The 24,803-nt window shown below is 44.3% G+C and overlaps 1 protein-coding gene across 3 annotated transcripts in view; it reads right to left on the reverse strand.

Annotated features, from left to right (window-relative positions):
• LOC120032501 (E3 ubiquitin-protein ligase SMURF2-like) overlaps positions 1-22,494 on the reverse strand; it is a 66,732-nt gene extending 44,238 nt beyond the window's left edge. For all 3 annotated transcript variants that reach the window (XM_038978609.1, XM_038978612.1, XM_038978610.1), the window contains exon 1: positions 22,079-22,494. In XM_038978609.1, the coding sequence (XP_038834537.1) occupies positions 22,079-22,130 (52 nt within the window). In that variant the 5' untranslated portion in view covers positions 22,131-22,494. The remainder of the gene's footprint in view (positions 1-22,078) is intronic.
• Between the last annotated feature and the right edge of the window lie 2,309 nt (positions 22,495-24,803).

The raw sequence follows: 24,803 nt of genomic DNA on the forward strand, positions 1-24,803 counted from the left end.
GCTGTCTGTTGCGTCTCCTTCACACCAACATGCTGCATTATTAATAAACTGGTGAACTTTTCACCCCCGAAACTAAGCCATCCCCAATTCCTCAGTTCAGTTGAACTTTTCAACCCGGGATGGGTTACATTTTCTGGAAAGCAATATCAGCGATTGACTTCATAGGAAACACTTTTGGATAATGAGTGGGGATACAGAATTAAATGGCGTGATCGGGGCTGGGAAATGTCAAGATGACAACCTTTCAGTACAGTAGCCTACAGGCCTATTGCCTAATACATTAGATTTTATTTGAAGAAATGAAATCAAGATTATTTAAATTCAGCATTAGGTAGGCAGCTATGTATTTTACAAAAACAGAATAGGCTGCAGCTTCCATGGGTTAAAGCAGCGTTTCCCAAACTCGGTTCTCGTTTTGGTTTTTGCCCTAGCACTACACAGCGGACTCAAATCAAAGCTTGATGATTAGTTGATTATTTGAGTCAGCTGTGTAGTGCTAGGGCAAAAAATGAGCAACCCTTGGACCGAGTTTGGGAAACTGAGGTGACCACTTCTCAGCCCAGCCTGAGGACCAAGCGTTCTCTGATGTTGACCTGGGAAACAGGGGTCAGTGGAGCCTCTTGTAAACACAGAACCTGCTGACAGCCCATGTCAAACTAGAAAGAATCCTCTTTAAGCCTTTTCTGAAGGGGATACCCTGAATATCAGGATTTCCCAACCCTCTCCTTCACATTTTTGTTTTAACCCTAAACTGGCACACCCGATTCAATTAGTCAACTTATCATCAAGCCTTTGACTAATTGAATCAGGTGTGCCAATTTAGGGTTAAAACAAACATTTGAAAGGTCTGGGAGGGCCCGAAGGAGAGGGTTGGGAAACCCTGCTGTAGATGGTCACTCCTAAAGGCTCCGTACGGAGGGTGTGACGCAATTGCGGAGCCTCCGGAGGCCAAATCGAGCTCTGCCGGTCGATGCCGTGCGCCTCCCAAATTTTGCAACAATGTGGAGGGCTCCGTATAGCTCAGCATTGATATAATTGGTTGACAGTAGTTCGGGGCGGTACCTCCTGTATAAACACAAACTCACTTCCTTTGCAACTTCCTTCACAATAAACATGTAGAACTTTGACAAAAGGCTATCAGAACAAGTTTGCAAATATAAAACATCTTTATGACACCTCGTGTAGGGATTGTTTGAACTCTTGGAAAGAGGTAAATGGGGAGAAATGCGGTAAAGAAGTCAATGAAATGCAAACCGTGGGGGATAGGACGCCGAATTGGCACACATTCAACAAATCTGATCTAACAAAGTGGATATCTGTCAAATCCATCATGATTGATGTATTTTAACAGGCCCACAATGTGGTTACTAAAGTCGGATCTGGATATATTTGGCTGTTTTCGCTGCAAAACATTTATAAAGTTGTCTCCTTTAAGGTTTAGACTACTATATGTTAACTCCCGTTCGTAAAAGCTGGTAGCATAGCTAGCATACAGAAATTGGTGGTGGTAGTCAGTTGTTTTTAGCTAATGCAGTGTGAAGTACACAAACAATAGCCTAAATGTAGGCTAATTTTGCTTGGGGGAAATGAGGAGATTCAGGATCTTTCCCTCACCCATTTCCATGGCATTTCCATTGTTTTGGTCGAGTTCCATTGACAGTGTGTGTTACCGCATCTATGGAAGGGGATGCTTGCCACGAGAAGAGGCAGTTGCAGGACAAGCTCGTAAAGCAACAAAAAAATATGAAGGGTTGAAGTGGAGTTGCAGGTGGTAAAATGGTACCGCCTTTTTACTTCACGCTATATTGGCTGACCTATGTCAAGCACTGGGAAACCGACTCCAACGTCTCAGAAGAAGTTAGGTCTTGGCTGGCTACCGAGATTAGTCCTGAATCACTACAAGTGGTGCAGACCAATGTGTTGGATGCGTATGACACACTCTGCTCTGCTCAGAGAATCTCAATAAGTATGAATGGCTCTGACTTCTGCAGAGGCTGCATCACTGTAAATGCTGTACGGCCACTGCAGATGCCAGGCCATAAATCGGCTTTCAGTCTTCACTGCTCCTGTGTGTGCTTAAATGTATCTAATCCTTTTCTGCACTTTTGGCCTAAATAGGTACTAGTAGCTAAGATCATGTCCTTACAAGAACTTGGCCTACGAATGGATGAATAAATCATGGCCTAAAGAAAAATATTGCACATGCTACATGTTCAAGAATCCCAAACCATATGTTCAACCACCATAACGTTTGCACATGTTTGACTAGGCCTACCTCCTAGCCAAACCAGTAAAGGTTAACAACTTTATCTTCCAACTGAGGATGAGGAGGCAAGAGACAGTCGCCACTCAATGCACTGTCCAGACACTGAGTCATCACCATCCACCACAGAGGTCAACTCAGAGCTCCTCTCCCCTCCATTGTGTCTCCCTTAGGAGTTATACCTGAGGGCCACGTCACTGCAGGCAGCCCGTCACCCGACTACTGACTCAGAGTATTGAAGTAGCCAAGGGCATTGATCTCACTGTCTGAAACAATGGCCATTGTGGATGTGGACATTTACCCCTCATCCAGGGCTAAGGGTCATTATAGAGCCAGGAGTTTTTCCTGAATATCCTGAACACCAAAAATGACTAAATAAATAAAATGTCCCTCTGGCAGACACAGGACAGAAATTCTCCCTCTGTCTCTTTACTGACACTGTACCTCACTATAAGCTTTGTGAAGTCGAGTGGGGACCATATGTTGCAATAAGCCTACTCTAAAAAAAGAAAAAATTACACATCCACACTGCACAATGGAATAATGTTCGAATTAGCCTTGCAGGACATCTGTGTTGTTCAACATGATGAAATCGGGATAAGTGAGTCCAATGAGGAAACTAACTACAATCACCCCAGGCCTCTTAAAATTGTGATTACGGTATGATGAAACCATACCGGGCTAAACCACCCTGAGCCAAAGGTTTGTGGCTGCCTGGTAGGTAGCTGGTGGAGATTGCGTGACTGGGCAAATCTCCCACAGTCAACTAGGCCATTTTCTGGTCCATTTGTTCACGTTAGAATACAATTGCTGGCGGGCTGAGAAGGGATTGCAGTGAAGCGATTGTAGGCGAAAGGGCCGATCAGCCTCCAAAGATGCCTTATTGTTGGTAGAGCAATGCTTAGATAGTAGAGCCTCAAACCATGAAAGGACTGCTTATTGTATTGAAGTGACTTCATCCCTGCAGTCAGCATTCTTAAATCCCATCATCCGGTTCAGGAGCAACAACATACAAGTTATTTTTATGCCTAATGCATGCTTTCTAAATTATTCATGCTAACAAAACTCTGCTTGTAGGCAATTTTCTTACCTTTATTTAACTAGGCAAGTCAGTTAAGAACAAATTCTTATTTACAATGGCCTAGGAACAGTGGGTTAACTGCCTTGTTCAGGGGCAGAACGACAGATTTTTACCTTGTCAGCTCGGGGATTCGATCTAGCAACCTTTCGGTTACTGGTCCAACTCTCTAACCACTAGGCTACCTGCAACCCCACAATAGATCATTGACAGGTATCAATTTCAGTCCAGTTCAAGTAGGCCTATTGGCTTTGCCATTTTACATCCTCTAGCTCTAGGTGTGACTAGACACTGTCAAACATAATCCCATACAGTGTCTGTCCACAGAGGGCTGACATTGAGAGAAAATGGCACCATTTTGACATAGTCTGCATCTGGATGGACAAGTAGAACATGTTTTAGGGAAGCTTTTAGAGGATTGTCTTTTCAAACTATGAAAGAAAATGATAGTGTAAGAAAGACTGTCAACTTAGTTTTTCAATTATACAAAATTCTTGCAACCAATAAAATTGTATATAAATGGGGAATACAACCATTCCAGCTCTGCAGATTTTGCTGTGAAGAAACAATAATTAGATAATTTGTTTTGGTAAAAAATTGCTAATTTATCTGGAGCTAACCCTGCAAATAACACTGCTGGGTGATTCGAAAATTCATAGTCAACCGATCAATAATACTCTTAGGATTTTTTTCCATCTTTAATATATAATCTAGAAACTAATCAAAATAGAAAGGTTCAGAACTTTTGTGAAACATCACAGCACAGTCGAAAAAAACAAAACTGGATGGTGTTCAGAGATAGATGGGAGGGGTGCTGAAGGGTGGGACTAAAAATAACAAGATAACTAATGTAAAATATACTGTGACCGAAAATCTACAGTAAGTTTGACACACCTACTCATTCAAGGGTTTTTCTTTATTTTTACTATTTTCTACATTGTAGAAAAATAGCGAGGACATCTAAACTATGAAATACACATATGGAACATGTAGTAAACCAAAAAGTGTTAAATCAAAATATATTTTATATTTGAGATTCTTCAAAGTAGCCACCCTTTGCCTTGATGACAGCTTTGCACACTCTTGGCATTCTCTCAACCAGCTTCATGAGGTAGTCACCTGGAATGTCACAACATCTGATTGGCTCACACACACAAAAAAACAGTGGATTGGAGATGATGCAAAGGATTACATTGATGAAGCCACAATCTGCAATATTAAAGCTGATCTACCCACAAAAAAAAAGTGGAAAACATTTAATGGACTCAACACAACATTGATTCCCACGTGAATCGCAAACTTGCCTTTCCGTCCCTCAGTTCTCTCTACTGCCATGCTAAATTACATAAATTCGCACATTAGCTTCTATAAATGTTATGTTGGTAGTAAAAATTAGCACGGTCAATACACTACGGCTAAGAAGCTGTTTAACAAGGAAGTCTTCTACTTTGGTGCGCGGATATAGAGATTTTATAGCATGAAACATTGCAGCAATTGGCAGCAATATGAATAGCCTATAAGCTAGGCTAAGTGCTGTAAGATTTAGCCCAGCGGAACTTAAAAGGCAAAGTAACAAATCAATTTTTTTTAGAATGTTAACTCTATTTAGGAATAAACTTTCTTGGAGACAGACGGTTGCAGTGCAACCAGACGCTGCAGGCCCGCAGAACAAACAAAATGGTTCAATGTCCTCAGAGTCAGAGACCCAGCTCCCCCCTGCAAGCAGGGACCAACCTACAGTAATAACCAGAGGAGGAAGAGATTAAAATGTAACACAAAGTGCATGAGATCTGCATTTTATGGCATGATTTTATGGCGTTGCGCTGAAAAACACACTGCTCACTGAGGTGTCAAGTTAGATATGACTAAGGCATAAATTGCCTTTAGAAAGTATTCACACCCCTTGACTTTCCACATACAGCCCGGATTTAAAATTAATTAAAATTGAGATTTGTCGTCAATGGCCTACACACAATGCCAGTGGGATTATGTTTTAATGAAAAATGAAAAGCTGAAATGTCTTGAATTAACCCCTTTGTTATGGCAAGCCTAAATACGTTCAGTAGGGAAAATGTGCTTTACAAGTCTAATAATAAGTTGCATGGACTCACTGTGTGCAATAATAGTGTTTAACGTGATTTTTGAATGACTACCTCATCTCTGTACCCGACACATACAGATCGGGTACATAAGGTCCCTCATTCGAGCAGTGAATTTCAAACACAGATTCAACCTAAGACCAAGGAGGTTTTCCAATGTATCGCAAAGAAGGGCACCTACAGGTACTGTAGATAGGTAAAGAAATGTAAAAGCAGACACTGAATATCCCTTTGAGCATGATGAAGTTATTAATTACACTTTGGATGGTGTATCAATACACCAAGTCACAACAAATATACAGGCGTCCTTCCTAACTCAGTTGCCGGAGAGGAAGGAAACAGCTCAGGGATTTCACCATGAGGCCAATGGTGACTTTAAAACAGTTACAGTTTAATGGCTGTGATCGTTTTCTCCTGAGGATGGATCAACAATATTGTAGTTACTCCACAATACTAACCTAATTGACAAAATGAAAAGGAAGCCTGCACAGAATAAAAATATTCCAAAACATGCATCCTGTTTGCAACAAGGCACTAAAGTAATACTGCAAAAAAAAAGTGGCAAAGAGGCCTGCCGAGTGGTGCAGTGGCCTAAGGCACTGCATCACAGTTCTAGCTGTGCCACTAGAGATTCTGGGTTCGAGTCCAGGCTCTGTCGTAGCCGGCCGAGACCGGGAGACCCATTGGGCAGCGCACAATTGGCCCAGCGTCGTCCCGGTTAGAGGAGGGTTTGGCCAGCAGGGATGTCCATGTCCCATCGCGCACTAGATGAGACAAGACTAACTACCAATTGGATTCCACGAAATAGGGGCGAAAACGGGTTAAAAAACAAAATAAAAGCTACTCACATTTTGTCCTGAATACAAGTGTTGTTTGGGGCAACACTCCATATTTTCAAGCATAGTGGTGGCTGCATCATGATTTGGGCATGCTTGTAGTCGTTAAGGACTGGGGAGTTTTTCAGGATAAAAAGAAACAGAATGGAGCTAAACACAGGTCAAATTCTAGAGGAAAACCTGGTTCAGTCTGCTTTCCACCAGACACTTGGAGATGAATTCCCCTTTCAGCAGGACAATATCCTACAATACAAGGCCAAATCTACACTGGAGTTGCTTACCAAGTGAACAGCGAAGAATTTTGAATAGAAAAATGGGAAAATGTTGCACAGTCCAGGTGTAGAAAGCTCTTAGAGACTTACCCAGAAAGACTCACAGCTGTAATCAATGCCAAAGGTGCTACAGCAAAGTACTGAATCAGAGTTGTGAATACTTATGTAAATGAGATATTTCTGAATTTATTTTTCAATCATTTACACACATTTCTAAAAACATGTTTTCATTTTGTCATTATGGGGTATTGTGTGTAGATGGGTGAGAGAATGATTTAATCAATTCAGGCTGTAACAACATAACGTGGAATAAGTCAAGGCGTATGAATACTTTCTGAAGGCACTGTATGTGAAATCTTTACAGCCATCTATACAGTTAGACATTACCCTGTCAACTCAACTGTATATTAGCCTAATGAGACAGCAGAACACTGATCCAGCGTTAGTTCAGCTATTGACCTCCAATGGATTGGGATAGGATAAGCTGAATGTTCTAGACTACTAGTCTGGAGAGCTTTGGTGACTCTGTCATCGTCTTTTTCACACTGTGGTCAAAGTGGGCTGGGATGGAAAACTACTGAGAAGGGGGGAAGGACGGGCTGCTTTTTAGGAAGCGGGGGTGTGTGAAAACAAGGGAGAAAAGAGTCAATGGATAGATTCCCAGCTAGTTTAGGTCATAAGTCAAAAGGAGTGCGTGTATGCAGCTGCCGAGAGAGAGAGACACACCTCACCCACATCCCTGCAATGGGCTCTGTGTTATGACCCAGGCCATGCTTTCGAACAAGGCTGTCGAACAAGACTCTTCCCCCAACACACCACCCACGTTGCAAACCTCATTACCAACAGGCAGGGCCTGTAGACGCCCATCAATCACCTCTGTCCTGTTTGGACTCCTGTTTCAGCCCCACACTGTCTCATTCACAGCATTGTTCCAGTACAAACAAAAGGCTTCCTCTTCCCCTCCACCACGGCTCCCTCCCTGGCCTGTCGGCTTTCAGTGGAAAAACCTACCCAATCACACAGCACTCCTAGACATACAGGCGTGTACGTATGAAGTTTAGGGTAGTAAACTGACACAGAAGCTAGAACGACCCGGGCCGTCTACACACATACACACTGATGCGGAGGACATCAAACAAGAGTTCTAATCTACAGCACACTTCATTTGGCCAGCCATTACGCCCTCGTAGAGCCTCCCACAGCTCTACGAATGCTCAGGATGCCAATTATGTCATCCGTTAAAATAGCCCCGCCTCAACCATGGCTCCCTGCTCCAGAGCTGCTCCAGTTGACACGCCCCTCATCAGCGCCCAGACGCTAATCTGGAATCTGGAGTGGAACGCAGAGCAGCGCCGCCGCTCACAAGCTGGCACGCTGCCTGACAAACAGGGGAGGACGGCGGGAGGGAGGGTTTGTTCATTGGGAGAGAGGGAGGTGAGTGAGCAAGAGAGAGCTAGGCTAGTGTAAATACAGAATATCACAGAATACGCTCAGTAGGATAAGTATGCTAGCTGATGGTTGTTATCAGGTAAAATAATAGATGCTAAATTAGAGCTCCAACATTTGTACTTTCCAAATTAAGGTTTCATGCTTCGGCTGTTCATTGATACGGTTCATCTAGCCTAACCAGAAAATGTATCAATCACATGCCAGAGCGCTTTGTGGTTTTGTCTAAAAACTAATAGGATATGACGCTCTTTGGAATGCTGCTCTACCTGTGACCAATGACAAAGTCATTTCCTGCGGGGGCCTCTCTGGTTGAGGCTCTGCCCAGCTGAAGCTGTGGGAGGGAGAGCCTCAGAGATACACGACTCAGGGTTTGACCAACCCTGCTATTCTTCCTTGACCTGGAACGGTGTCAGAGGCTGGGACTGGACAGGAAGAGAGTGGATGTGTGTGCGTGTCGGTGTCTGTCCTACTGTGCACGTTTGCAGTCTGTGAGAGCACCATATGTGTTGTACGTGCAGAAGCCGTAGTTCTCCCTGTACGCATCTCCACTTGACTTCCCATTTGTCCCATGATATCAACATAATCCCTAAAGCAGAAGCGGATGGGGAGGAAAGGAGGGATGTTTGGGAATAGCGTTGGTCACGTTACATGTTGGCTCACATACATTTCATCTCATTTGGGCCTTTCCAAACCAAACAGTTTGACTTTTCATCAATCCCCAGGCGTGCAAACACACAGGCACATGTGCAAATGCACTTGCACACACACCATACACGCACACACAGCAGCCCATACAGAGACGATGAATCATTTCCCATCTGGCGCTGCAGATCTGCCCCGGGAACGTGGGAAGAGGAAGAAAGAAAAGGAGGCCTAGCCCTGGGAAATGGATGTGCCAGTATTTCAATTCAAAACCCCTACGACAGGGATGAGCCACTTTGGGGTTGGAGGGAGAGCGCTGAAGAGGGAGCTCTGTTAAGGGGACTTAGTGTGTTAATAAATACATTTGTGAAAATGTGGCTGGGGAGGAATCTGTGGACACATACTGTATCAAGTAAGCCTATATAGTAGATTGAGCTGAGACGAGATAAGGGGTACGGGTGAGCCGCGAGAGTGCAAGACGAGAGTTAGTTTATATGGCTTCCGGAGAATTTTAGGGACACATCAAGTCTCTCTATATGCAGACAGAGCTGAGAAGAGAGAATGGGGACGCGGGAGCCGTGAGAGTGCTAGACGAGACAACTTTCGCCTGAGAGGAAGTGCACTGGTAGTGACATCACATCTAGCTTGTCATTCACGCTAATGATAACGTGTGGGGGTTATGGGCCGCATGGACGGATGCTCTGGCAGACTGGCACACTACGGAGGGGAACAGATTCTCGCCACCAGCTCACATGATGCATACCCCCCCCCCCTTGACAATATGGCAGTGGAACTGGTGGGAGGGTGTTACAGCACTTTGCGCTTCTAGTACGGATGAGAGCCCACTCCCGTCTGACATCCGTCATCATCATCAACGTTAAGACGGGTGGAGAAACAGAGAGAGAGAGAGAGAGAAGAGAGCGAGCGAGCCAGACGGAGCGAACGAGACAGAGCGAGCGACACACACTGAGCGAGCGACACACACACAGAAAGTGCGAGACACACAGAGAGAGCGAGAGACACAGAAAGACAGCACAGACTGTCATGTTCTCCAGCCGTCTGTGTAATTCCCCTAGAGAGAGAGAGAGAAAGGTTACTCAGGCTGCAGTTCCTGACAGTCTCCGTGTACACATAAATATTGGGCTAAGCTTGGCAGACTTTCACTGGAGTCCAGGGCTGTTGTGGTCATGAGAGCTTGAATCAGAGACAGGAAGAGAAACGGACACTCCATTCCAAACAGTGTGTTCGTGTTTCACGTCGTCTATGCTTCTGTCTTGTACTGATCACTTTCCACGTAAGGTCTATCGGTGCCATGCATTAGCATGCTGTGCTCTCCACTGAAGGAACAATACTGCATGCAGAGCTTTCATAATGGAGGCCACCTAGTCTAAATGAGGGACAGTAGCTTAAATGCTAACTAGAATTACAACATTGAAGAAAAAGGGGACCTCTGATATTGACTGTTACGGAGAGGAGAAAGCCAGGCATCTCAGCAAGAAAACCAAAAGATCCCACAGAAGTACAGCGCTACGTGGTTGAAAGGAAGAAAAAGGAAAAGAGGGATGTCATTGGAGCAGGAGAGGAAAGGGAAAGAGAGGGGGGAAAGTACAGTAGCTAGACATGCTGCTGAGTGGCATAACAGACACGCAGTGGTGTGGTGGTAAGCATTTCACTGTAAGGAAATGTTGTATTCGGCACATGTGACAAATACATTTGATTTGGTGGACAGTGAGACAGACCCCGACCGCCAAACAAAAACAGTGAGTGTTAGACAGCCTCACCTTCACTACTTCCTCAAGGGTTTAGGGACACTCACACCCCCCCAGAGTCAGGCCCCGTCTGCTACAGCCAACAACCGGACCATAGAATGACTGGGAAAGTCAATTGACGGAGGACAGCCAATGCACTCTCTCTAGTCTTTAGTCTACATAGGCTCTACAGATCCTCAAAAACCCCTCTCTGTGCTTCAATACCCAAAACGGCTAGTCAGATAAATTGAGTGACATTTGAAACTGAACTGAAGCCACACTGTTCCAACACCTTCATGCAAAGATGTTATCAATGACGGTCTCTCATGTCATGTCGCCAGCAGTTCTTAGAAGCAGCAGAACATTCGCTTGGCAAGTTGGCCACAACTCTTACACCTTTTCACGCATGACGTCAGCTACATCAACAGTTCTGTCTAAGAAGCCATGCTAGGTCGCGGCGGCTAGGCATCTGTTTTGTTGCGGTGGCGGCGGTGCGCGGGGTTGAGACAGGAAGAGAGACCGAGGAGAGAAGCCGCCGGCAGCGGTGTCTGTACGCCGTCTGGGCCAGATCCGGCGAGCGATCGCAAACAGCAGAGAGCGAGAGACAGGATACAGTATCTCTTTGCATCTTACAGGGCACTGAGGTCAGAGGGTAAAAATAGCTCAAAGTGAAGCAGCATCAGCACCTGCAAACTGACTTGGCTGCATCTTGACATTGTGACCACGTGCATTGAGAGACATTTGGGCGAATGCACAGCAAGAGAGAATTTTAAAAAGGCATATAGTAAGACACAGTAAGGTAGTCCTTCTTCCAGATGATACTAGTTTACACTAAGACATAAGCCCAAGAATGCACTTTCAGAAAGATTAATGTATTGGTCTTTCGGCCCACCTATAAAACTCTCCTCCCGGCCTCCGCTCCCACCCATAATATTGTTATGCAAGTCATGAGGTGTGCACTCGTTCCACTGTCGTACTCTAAAGCACACGAATGCCACAAAGTTCGAGGATAATTTGAATAACAGATAAAGCTCCATCTTGCTCTCGCAGACCTGGATGAAGAGAGGATTTAACCAACCGTGATCTAGCACTGTAAAAAAGTGCTTTGTAGATGGTGGGCCCTGAAGCACCAGACACTTCAGCCAAACTTGATGCATGCTGTGCTGCTCGCCAAACCTGGGCTTCGCCCTTATTAAACCTTATTTGAAGGAGAATGAACTTCTGGTTCGGTGAGCAGGTGCTATTGTCAGTTGGACCAATAGGTGAGTCCGTTTCAATATGGTGAGAATGTCGACCTGAAAATCAGCCACGGCAACCATGATTAAGGGGGTTGAATGATGCCTTGGAAAGAGCCTGGCAAAAGATCTAGGCCGACGTTTTTAACTTTGAATAGGAAACCCACTGTGAGACAATATTCTGTAACAGAATATCTGCATTATTGAGACCAAGGCACAATTACATTTCCTTGAGACTTCATGGGCCAGCCTTGGTTCAAATTATGCTTTAAATCATATAATCAAAACCCTATCGAATATCGAGAGCGTCCATCTTGGGCTAAATCACGTGCAAATCCCCTACTTGCCGACAGCAGACTTCTCTCTGCAGACCAGTGTTCCACACAAATGCGTCCACTCTATACTTAGTATACAGTGCATTTGGAAAGTATTCACCCCTTGACTTTTTCCACATTTTGTTACGTTACAGCCTTATTCTAAATGTATTAAAATATTCCTCAATCTACACACTATACCCTATAAAGCAAAAACAGGTTTAGAAATGTTTGCAAATGTATTAGAAATACCAGAAATACCTTTGCTATGAGACTCGAAACTTAGCTCAGGTGCATCCGGTTTCCATTGATCACCCTTGTGATGTTTCTACAACTTGATTTGAGTTCACCTGTGGTAAATGTAATTGTTTGGACATGATTTGGAAAGGCACACACGTCTTTATAAAGTCCCACAGTTGACAGTGCATGTCAGAGCAAAAACCAAGCCATGAGGCTGAAGAAATTGTCCCTAGAACTCCGAGACAGGATAGAATCAAGGTACAGATTTGGGGAAGGGTACCAAAACATTTCTGCAGCATTGAAGGTCCTCAAGAACACAGTGGCCTCCATCATTCTTAAATGGAAGAAGTTTGGAACCACTAAGACTCTTCCTACAGCTGGCCGCCCGGCCAAACTGAGAAATCGGAGAAGGGCCTTGAAAATAACCCTATGGTCACTGACAGAGCTCCAGAGTTCCTCTGTGGAAATGGAGAATCTTCCAGAAAGTACAACCATCTGTGCAGCTCTCCACTAATCAGGCCTTTATGGTAGAGTGGCCAGACGGAAGCCACTCCTCCGTAAAAGCCACATGACAGCCCGCTTGGAGTTTACAAAAAGTACCTAAAGGACTCTCAGACCATGAGAAACAAGATTCTCTGGTATGATGAAACCAAGATTGAACTCTTTGGCCTGAATGCCAAGTGTAACGTCTGGAAGAAACCTTGCACCATCTCTACGGTGAAGCACGGTGGTAGCAGCATCATGCTGTGGGGATGTTTTTCAGTGGCAGGGACTAGGAGGCTAGTCAGGATTAAGGGATGATGAACGGAGCAAAGTACTGAGAGATCCTTGATGAAAACCTGCTCCAGAGCGCTAAGGACCTCAGACTGGGGCAAAGGTGGTTAGACATTCCAACAGGACAACAACCCTAAGCACACAGCCAAGACAATGCAGGAGTCGCTTCGGGAGTCTTTGAGTGGCCGAGCCAGAGCTGAACCCGATCAAACTTCTCTGGAGAGACCTGAAAATAGCTGTGCAGCGATGCTCCCCATCCAACCTGACAGAGCTTGATAGGATCTGCAGAGAAGAATGGGAGAAACTCCCCAAATACAGCTGTGCCAAGCTTGTAGCGCCATACCCAAGAAGACTAGAGGCTGTAATTGTTGCCAAAGGTGCTTCAACAAAGTACTAAGTAAAGAGTCTGAATACTTATGTAAATGTGATATTTCAGTTTATTTGTAAAACATTTGCAAATGTTTAGTTTAACGGTTTTTGCTTTGTCATTGAGTATTGTGTGTAGATTGAGGGGAAAAAACAATTGATTCCATTTCAGAATAAGGCTGTAACGTAACAAAATGTGGAAAAAGTCAAGCGGTCTGAATACTTTCCGAATTCACTGTATGTCCGTGTAAACTGAAAACAAATGTATCAATGAAACACAAGCCATAATCTTACACACCATACCGGGGCTCCCTCGCAGCACGAAAACCAAGAGAATGAAACTGAGATGGCCACAAACAGCATGGTGCTCCGTTCCCCGCCCGCAATATGGGACATGCCAGAATCAACAACAAAAAAACACAGGACCTTGTGAGACCGTACCAATACCCCACTTCTGGGGGTTATTCTTAAATCCTAGGATTCAGGGCTATAATAACAATAACATGATTTGCTTGTTGTCTAGACTGAAGTTCGGTGTCTGCCAGAATTCTTAAGCCATAATTCGAAGAGTGCAGAGCGCAGAACTTGCATGAATCATCAAAATGAGTAGAAACTCAGCACCAGAGGTTGAAGGTGCAGGTAGTTTTACAGATGCTTGGTATGCGTCCCAAATGGCACCCTATCGCCTTTCTAGTGCACTACTTTTGCCCAAAGCCCCATGGGCCATGGTCAAAATAAGTGCACTATGTAGGGAATAGGTTGCCATTTCAGACACAACCTTGGTTTAAAAACAGCCACATTAGGCTAGACTACATTTTCCAATGACATGGCAAAACATTCAGCAGACGTTTAGACAATCACTCCCTTTTAACGACTGAAACGCTTCATCTGTTAAACTGAAAAATTGAAGGGAAGATGAATGGAGAACCATTGCTGAAGGAAACAGCTTCCTAAAAAGGGTCCTAAATCTATGTACCTCTGTCTAAACCGCCTACACCTGCTTGCTTTGAGAAAATGCAAAGTATTTTGTGTGTGGTATCAACATGACAAAAATACATTTAGTCTACCCAACCTCTCTCCCTTCCTGTCTTGTCTGGCCAGGTGAACCGTGGACAAACGTATGCGTGTACACACACACACACACACACACACGACTACACCACGTTGACGCTCCTTCAGAGCCTTTCAATTCCCCACAGAAAAATGTCAAACCACTGTCAAACCAGAGCGGCTAACTGAACTGTGAACAAGACACGTCATCTTCTATCCAGAAAACACAGTTTGGCAATAAAGCAATCAACTGCCCAATTGCCAGTGATGTGCCAATTTCCAAACGGTCCAGTCAGACAGCTGTAGATTGCAAATCCATTAGGCAGATAAAAACAGTCAGACCCCATCAGCTAAGAGACGGGCAGACTAAAGTGGAACTGTCTCGAGGACTCGTGGTGATTAGACTTACGAATAACGTGAGCACCTTCAAAGAATTTTAACATCTGCAAAGTCGTAAAGGATTTCAGACAAAACCCTCTCATCTGTTATTGATAAGTGAATTCCCTGAAGTGCATAATTCGAACAAATGTCTAACCAACGCATGCAACAGATTAGCCTAACTGCCAGTGCCAGCCGGGAAGCATGCATTACACCCCACCAGACAGGTGGGCTCGCGCTACTGCACAATTCACCAAAAATAAATACACATAAGTAGTATCTTGCTGCGTTTTGTAAATACAGATAAAAAGCTTCTGATTGGAATTTCTTCTCAGCATCAGACGAATTGACACAAATAAAAAATCACTTGACTTTCAATATAAAACGCAGGTGAAATGGTTTAAAACAGATTTTTGGAAGGTCTGTTTTGAAAATGCAGATTTCTAAAACTGTAACGCGACCCCTGACCAGACAATTAAGACACGATAAAGCCAATGACTGTACATACAACAACTAGTAATGATGACAACCAACCCATTAAATCTTCATTATTATTGCTCCGGGTTATCATTTGCTCTTTTTGTCGGCTCACAGGCACACAGAGCAACATATATAAAGCAGCCAGATAGAGACAGGATATGAAGGTTTCCATGTAAGAGGGGGCAGCTCTGCCGTGGAGCTAGGTCATCTAGAGTGGTGTGAGAGTGGCCGGGGCAGACTAAACAGAGCCGAGGAAGTCTGGATGTGCATAGCAGCACCTGGACGCAACACAAGCCCTCTCTCTCTCTCCATCCATCTACAGATCACTGAGAAAAAAAGCTCTGGCTCAGACAAGGGCCTTGCACACAGACTACACTATAAGGCTACAGACTACACTGCACTATTCAGACTTTAATGCAGATGACACAGGACTCCCTACACAGCCGCTTACTGACCACAGCCAACACACATCGCTAACTGCTCTTGGTCCTTTGTAGCTCAGCTGGTAGAGAATGGTGCTAGTAACGGCAGGGTAGTGGGTTCGATTCCCGGGACCACCCATTTGAAAAATGTATGCATGCATGACTAAGTCGCTTTGGATAACAGTGTCTGCTAAATGGCCGATTACAAGGGCCATGCACACAGACTACACAATTCGGCTATAGACTACACCGCTCAGAGAGGGGTCTATTCAACGCAGATGACACAAGACCTCCTAAGTTACTGCTAACTGACCATAGCTGGAGCCCACACACTCAAACAGACCTGCTCACTATATATATATCACTCCCAAAAGAGCCATTCATTCACAGGTTAGAAAGACTAGCTCTGGTCTCCACCCCACTACTACTCTGACTGACATTCCTGGGGTTACTGATAAACTAGAGCAGGGGCATCAAACATATTTTCCCACCCCAGGGGCCACAGTCGGTCTTGAACGATTTCAGGAGGGTTGCACTGAAAAGTGGTTATATTTCCTTGCCGGCAAAAATCGGCTAAATAATTGTCCTCTATGCATTGTTTTGGTAATTTTCAATGCTTCCTGACTGTCTAGTGATTGTTAGTGAGCTGGACAGTCAAGAAACTGTATGAAAATAGGCTGATTATCATTTCTGCACAGATTTGATTTGGTTTTAGTCATTTGAAAGTACAGAGTTCGTTTCCCCCCCAACATTTTTTCCCCACAATTTATTACTTTTTTTTTACTCAAACCCCTCCGCCGGCCGTGTGTTTTACACCCTGACCTAGACATCCGGAGTCTAGATCCTGGGTTGACAATCACTGCAGCTAGGAGGATACATGCTCTACAATATCATATAGGCATAATAGTGAGTGAGTCATCTGATGATTACCTTAAGGAAACAGTCAAGATTGACGATAACTGAGCTTTTGACAGGAGCCTTCAGGTCATTCTCTATTAAACCTTACCGATTCTCCATTCCTCTGTGTCTCTTGTAGCTTGAATGGGAGCATAATGCATGTATGAAGCAGACAGAGGCAACATGAAAAGACAACCTCGACTGAGGAAAGACTCGGGTAAGAAAAACCAGAGAAGAACAGACACGGCAGGCCATCCCAGATGGGCTGCTTCGCTTCAGTAGGCTACAATGAGTGTGAAATGTTTGAGCAGACGCATACACACACTCCCTCCTCTGCTAGACACTTCTCACACAGAAGGGTTGTCATAGGGGGAACGTTGTACTGACGTACAGAAAACTGAGTGACAGACCATAGAAGAAACATGAAAAAGAACAGAGAGAGAGGAGAGACAGAAAAATAAAGTCAACTGTGTGCAGTATGGAAAGGAGCATGTAGGCTGGTTTACAATACGTACTAGGACCCTTGTGACTTACAGAAAGGCATCAAACCCCACATTTCAAGGCAGTGAATCGTAATAGAGCCAATTCATCGGACTCTCCTCCCATTGATATTCAGCTGGAGAGGCAACACTGAGAAGCATTTTCATTCCAACACAGAAACTTAGAGGAGATTGCTGCAATGGATTTCTGACAAACGCCTATTGATTGCGCCTTAAAATGGGTCAGACTGCTCTGCAGAGCCGGGTGGGCGAAGAGAGCCGCGTGGCCAAATTAAGCCTCTGTCTGGACGGATACTGTGCTGCCTTATCTTAAAATGTTTTTGCGAATCAACAACAACAAAAAATGTGCTAATCAATATGGCTGCTAGGCTAAAACGTATTTGCAGCAGCCTTCGCCTTGCGGGTAAGATCTAGTTTGACCCGGGAGAATGGGTTTCATGTGGCGGTATACAACTAGCCGACACCAAGTGACAACAATAACACACGGGCATGGCCTCTTCTCCCTGTGTCGATTTAGATTAACAGCAAACGAATGCCTCTAATCTGCTTTCATTCAAAACATCTGGCCTAGCCTGCTAGACTGTGTAAACCAGCATTAACTTAATCCTGCTAGGACGGAGAGTGGGACAGGACAGCGCTGAGGGCAGTAAAACCAGCTCCCAATGCCATTTAAAATTGTCTTGTTGGCGTACCTTTACCAGATGTTGGTTACCCTTCACAAAACACAATCAAATACATTTCCTTCATTTTAGGGGCAGGAGTCAACAGGGCTCCTAATTTAGCTCGGTGCTGACGATACATCCTGTGGAAGAGTGTGTGTGTTCCCTTTGAGGACACACACAAACGTTATTTTCTGACTGCTGACTGAGTGAATGCTGAGACAGTGGCCTCTGCTAACTTTCCAAAAATGCATTCTCTCGCTCTCTCCCCCCACCAGCTAATGATCAGCCTAGGAAGGACGGAGGCGGGGCCTTTATCTTAAAATCGCCAGCTTCCTGGCTTTTCCCCACTCACTCTTACTCAGCTCCTCCAGGCCCACTTCCCAAAATGCTAGAGAGAGACTTAACAGTCTAAAGTGGCTTCCTCCTCTGCACTGACCTTTAGTCATGGGATAGATTCATGTAATACAGATGAAGTCGGAAGTTTACATACACTTAGGTTGGAGTCATTAAACTAGTTTTTCAACCACTCCACAAATTTCTCGTTAACAAACTATAGTTTTGGCAAGTCGGTTAGGACGTCTACTTTGTGCATGACAAAAGTAATTTTTCCAACAATTATTTACAGACAGATTATTTCACAATTCCAATGGGTCAGAAGTTTACATACTAAGTTGACTGTGCCTTTAAACAGCTTGGAAAATTCTAGAAAATTATGTCATGGCTTTAGAAGCTTCTGATAGGCTAATTGACATCATTTGAGTCAATAGGAGGTGTACCTGTGGATGTATTTCAAAGCCTACCTTCAAAATCAGTGCCTCCTTGCTTAACATCATGGGAAAATCAAAAGAAATCAGCCAAGACCTCCACAAGTCTGGTTCATCCTTGGGAGCAATTTCCAAACGCCTGAAGGTACCACGTTCATCTGTACACAAACAATAGTACGCAAATATAAACACCACGGGACCACGCAGCCGTCATACCGCTCAGGAAGGAGACGCGTTCTGTCTCCTAGAGATGAACGTACTTTGGTGCGAAAAGTGCAAATCAATCCCAGAACAACAGAAAAGAACCTTGTGAAGATGCTGGAGGAAACGGGTACAAAAGTATCTATATCCACAGTAAAACGAGTCCTACATCGACATAACCTGAAAGGCCGCTCAGGAAGGAAGAAGCCACAGCTCCAAAACCTCCATAAAAAAGCCAGATTACGGTTTGCAACTGCACATGGGGACAAAGATCAGACTTTTTGGAGAAATTACCTCTGGTCTGATGAAACAAAAATAGAACTGTTTGGCCAAAATAACCATTGTTATGTTTGGAGGAAAAAGGTGGAGGCTTGCAAGCTGAAGAACACCATCCCAACCGTGAAGCACGGGGTGGTAGCATCATGTTGTGGGGGTGCTTTACTGCAGGAGGGACTGATGCGCTTCACAAAATAGATGGCATCATGAGGAAAGGAAAATTATGTGGATATATTGAAGCAACATCTCAAGACATCAGTCAGGAAGTTAAAGTTTAGTTACAGATGGGTCTTCCAAATACATATTGAGTGTATGTAAACTTCTGACCCACTGGGAATGTGATGAAAGAAATAAAAGCTGAAATACATCATTCTCTCTACTATTATTCTGACATTTCACATTCTTAAAATAAAGTGGTGATCCTAACTGACCTAAGACAGGGAATTTTTACTAGGATTAAATGTCTGGAACTGTGCTAAACTGAGTTTAAATGTATTTGGCTAAGGTGTATGTAAACTTCCGACTTCAACTGTATATTAGATGCCTACTAAGTAGTCTAGGCTAATAGCTTTCACCAGTCAATTTTTGTCACATCGGTGCATTAGGAAAAGAGGCCTAGATGGTGAGAAAAAGCCACTTATGACAGCTGAGATGCACCCGGCGTGATTACAGACTGTGCTGCATAAGAGAGATCTGAAACAATTCTTCCAGGCTGGCACTACATGCTCACGGTGCCAACTGGAGGCAAAGGAGCAAATGGAGTTGGAATGGCTAGCCATTTAGTAGTTCGCTCACAGCAGCAGGCTGTTCGCTAGCGGTGCGAACAGCAGCAATTGTCACCTCCCGGTAGTGTTGGGAGTAGCGGCTTTGCACCAGACTGTTCACCATTTACTGCTTGGCAACGGCATTCCGTTCAAAACGGCAGGTGACTTCATCAGACAGCAGCCCAGTGAGCAAACAACAGGACCGGGTCACACTAAACAATCCATCAATCCTGATCTGTGACCAGCAGTCGGGTGCCAAAGACTGTGGCTGGTGGAAAACAGTGCAGAAAAACACCCCGGCGTCTCCCCTCACAGACTAGCACTGATCTTAGATGTCTGTGGAATGCGGCCTAACCGCTAGGCCTTGATTAGCTCTAGCTATTCCTTGAGCGAAATTGCATCTGAGACGAGAGGAAATGGCAAATAAATTGCAAGGCAAAGCTGCAACTACTGACAGTTTGAATGTGGCCTCTAAATGGCAAACGCACAGACAAATGGCCTGAGAATACCTTCAGGCGTCTCCCAGGCTGCTGGTAGCAGACACAGTAGTTTATTGACGATTACATTACGATTAGACAATAATGGCGGCTCAGATCTGAATAGAGTCAATAGACCCAAGGAAGCTATAAGTGCTTAAGAGTAACCCAGCAAACTCTACTGATCGAGCTCTACTGTCTGCAAGCCACCCCTTCCCCTATCCTAAATGACAAGCGAGCATTCAGTGAGACCAGAGCAGACAGACAGACCGGGGTGGAGAGGCCTGTCTACGACACACACACGCAACAAATGTGCAACATTAAAATGTGTGGTGGTGTTCCCCAGTTTGAGAGGAGCAGTGGTTTGAAGCGTTCTTCCCCTTCTCCATGGCGTGAACGAGACAGAGGATGTTCCTATGATCTGGAGAGACTCACGTTTCCTCTCCGTTTCACATTCCTGGGATTCCGAGTGAAGACCAATGCAGCAGCCCATTTAAAACCATTTCACATATGGGGAAAAAAGAGACCCAGGCCTTCACTGCACTAATCAAGATTTTTTTTGTATTATTATTGCAGGACGCCTCATTATTGAAGAATAGCCTTGGCTTACTGCATCATAGAAATCTTGGGCAAAATAGAAATGTACAGCCTTTTAAAAAAGGTCACACTAAGTACTTGTTTTTCTATAATGAAGATAGCATTTGTATGGACAGAGGTAACATTACAGGCTACTTTGTTAGTAACAAGTGATTACCTTGGTATTACGCAATTAGGTCTGTATGGTAAACATCTTCAAAGTAATGGAATATTCCAAACAACCAGACAACTCTTGCCGGACCGCGAAGAACTCTTGTTCACTCAGTGCTTTTTTCCGGCTAGTACATTACAAGACTAAATATTTAATTTGGCTGTTCCCAGGAGATAGAGGGGTCAGGAATTTGATCTGATCATGGAGAAACATGAAACGCAGGGCATGCTATCGCCTCCTCTCCCCAGTCAAAACACTGCTTTCTCAAGTAAACAGACAAATGTTTGGGTTGTAAGAAACCGTGAATAAGACCAAATAGGACAGAAAGTTAAGGGGACTCATGCTGGCTCCTTTCCCTAAGGAATAGTGTCTTAAAACAGGGGGGAATGCACTACAAGCTGAGGCTATATAGGGGTGCTGAAAGTTCATTACCGAGCTCTGGCTACTATGGGCAGTCTCTGCACACTCGGGCGGCAGGTAGCCTAGCGGTTAAGAGCGTTGGGCAAGTAACCGAGAGGTCGCTAGTTCGAATCTCAGCGCGGATTATGTGAAACATATGTCGATGTGCCCTTGAGCAAGGCACTTAACCCTAATTGCTCATGTAAATCGCTCCTGAATGACGAAAATGTGTAACTAACGTTACCTATTTATAATAATGTCACTGATAATTGAATTTAGTAGTACTGTAATTCAGATTATAGGACAACACATACAAGTAATGACGATGGGTGGGCAAACAAAACTGTTGTAACAATTAACTAATGCAGTCATTGTGATGACCCCAAATGTGTTGGCTTTTTTTAATTGGAGAGTTCGCTAGCTAGCTAACTTAGTTAACAGTAAATCAACGTTAATCACGACTATGTCAGCTAACTGACTAGGTAGGTAAACTAACGTTGGCCAGTATTACAAACTGAAAAAATACACAATTACTTGTTAGAAAACAGTATGCTTGTTCGAATCGTAGTTAACGACATTTGACCAGTGTTTGTAAATATAACATCGCGTTGTTGCGGATAACAAAGTGTAAACATTCACGCAGAAAACTAGCCAACTACTGTAGCTAGCTAGTAACGTTAGCTTGATAGCGCCATTAGCTAACAAGCCAGTGAAGCTAGACAGCGAGGGTGTTTTACATTCTTACCTGTCAACCGCAGTTTCACTGGGCCATTTCTCCTAACTCCTTGATTAGACATGCCCGTTTGTGTTCCAGCTTGACGTGGGTTATCAAAAATATGTATAATACATGTGTCTAGCTATTTCACAGAAATGAATCCCTATTTAACTCCTATGGCTATGGCAGTTTCACAGAGAATGGAGTCACGGCACAGTGGCCCGGATGAGCACAGCTCTAGTGCTATTCACCACCGTCTCGAGCGCATACTCTGAAATAACCTCAAATAAAAAGCTAATTTCCAATAAACCAGGATCTCATCCCGAAAGAAACAGTGCTATTTGACGTCCAAGGCTGCTTCAAAAGCCAAGGGTGAGCTCCTCTCCCGCTGGGGGTGGCATTTCTGCTTGAAGTGGGGGTAGCTGAAATTTCCAAGCAGAGATGTCTTGCTGGTCTCAATTTTTGGAAAGTGACCCTCCCCTCTAGTGACATCACTCACAAGGTTAAAACACAAGCACTAAATTGATGTACAGTGTTTATTTAAATGAGAGGAGATTATTGGACATATTTAACTGTTTTTATGTTGTGTTCATCAATATGGTAGGCAACCACAGCCTCTGTCACTGGACTGCCTCACTAGACTGATCTAAGGTCAGTTTTATGTTTCACTGTCCTCATGGTTATGAATAGGTTTTGTGGAGCCAGTGGAGGGTAAACTGATGCTACACTTGTGTGTTCATAAAAGCATTGTCTGGACGTTTATGACACAGGACTGTGGACATACCCCACTTTCTGTCCGTTTCCCTTGAATCACTACATTACCAAACATAGCTCAAGTCTGCAGCACTAACTGGAGAGACCTAACTGGAGAGAAGGGGGCTGATATGTAGAGGTCTGCATCAGTGTTTCTCAATCGGGTATAGTAACATCGGGTAGGGTAAAATCGGGTATAGTAAAATCGGGGTATAGTAAAATCGGGTATAGTAAAATCGCGTATAGTAAAATCGGGTATAGTAAAATCGGGTATAGTAAAATCGCGTGTAGTAAACTTCTGGCAGAACATAATGTGATTGGAGGTAGGCCTACATTAACCAAAAAGAACCACTGGGCTACATGTCTGGGGCTCCCGAGTGGTGCAGCAGTCTAGAGGCGTCACTACAGACCCTGGTTCGGTTCCAGGCTGTATCACAACCAGACGTGATTGCCGGTTGATTTGCGTACCTGCTTGGTACGGCAATTGCTCGGCCTATGACCACAAGGCACTACAGAGGGTAGTGCGTACGGCCCAGTACATCACTGGGGCTAAGCTGCCTGCCATCCAGGACCTCTGCACCAGGCGGTGTCAGAGGAAGGCCCTATTAATTGTCAAAGACCCCAGCCACCCCAGTCATAGACTGTTCTCTCTACTACCGCATGGCAAGCGGTACCGGAGTGCCAAGTCTAGGACAAAAAGGCTTCTCAACAGTTTTTACCCCCAAGCCATAAGACTCCTGAACAGGTAATCAAATGGCTACCTGGACTATTTGCATTGTGTGCCCCCCCCCCCCCAACCCCTCTTTTTACGCTGCTGCTACTCTCTGTTTATCAAATATGCATAGTCACTTTAACTATACATTCATGTACATACTACCTCAATTGGGCCGACCAACCAGTGCTCCCGCACATTGGCTAACCGGGCTATCTGCATTTTGTACCGCCACCCGCCACCCACCACCCGCCAACCACTCTTTTACGCTACTGCTACTCTCTGTTCATCATATATGCATAGTCACTTTAACCATATCTACATGTACATACTACCTCAATCAGCCTGACTAACCGGTGTCTGTATGTAGCCTCGCTACTTTTATTGCCTCGCTACTTACTGTATATAGCCTGTCTTTTTACTGTTGTTTTATTTCTTTACCTACCTATTGTTCACCTAATACCTTTTCTGGACTATTGGGTAGAGCCTGTAAGTAAGCATTTCACTGTAGGGTCTACCTACACCTGTTGAATTCGGCGCACGTGACAAATAAACTTTGATTTGATTTTAAGTCCCATAGGGCGGCGAACAATTGGTCCAGCGTCGTCCGGGTTAGGGTTTGGCCGGTGTAGGCCGTCATTGTAAATAAGAATTTGTTCCTAACTGACTTGCCTAGTTAAATAAAGGTTAAAATAAAATAAAAAATGTAAAATGTCATTGCCACTTTTTTCCTAGACAAAGAATTGTTTATATCTCCATCTACTGGCTGCTTTCAGAAGTGCATGAGACAAGCTAGAAGCCATATCACAGAATATATCACATTCAATGAACAGCATAGGGAAAGTTTGGCCCACACAAAGACAGCAGGTCAGGTCATACACCCGCAGGGAGCCCTCTTGCCCTGGTCAAAATTGCACGAAAAATAAGCCTTTATTGGGGATGTAAACTGTGCCTCCAAATCAGACTATGACGTTCCAGAATACATAAACTGTGTTATCCTTTGATGTGTGTGTGTGTGTGTGTGTGTGTGTGTGTGTGTGTGTGTGTGTGTGTGTGTGTGTGTGTGTGTGTGTGTGTGTGTGTGTGTGTGTGTGTGTGTGTGTGTGTGTGTGTGTGTGTGTGTGTGTGTAAATAAGGACATTGTGGGCAGTTATAAGTAACTTTCTCCTACAATCTCTGAAAACAGGAATAGAGCCACCACCAACCACATCACTAGATAGGGTACTGACTTTCACATACACCTTTGGCAGGGACAGGAATACACATTGTTAGAGCCAATTTGGACATATT

This window comes from Salvelinus namaycush, chromosome 39, assembly GCF_016432855.1.
Source record: "Salvelinus namaycush isolate Seneca chromosome 39, SaNama_1.0, whole genome shotgun sequence".
Classification (NCBI taxonomy): domain Eukaryota; kingdom Metazoa; phylum Chordata; class Actinopteri; order Salmoniformes; family Salmonidae; genus Salvelinus; species Salvelinus namaycush.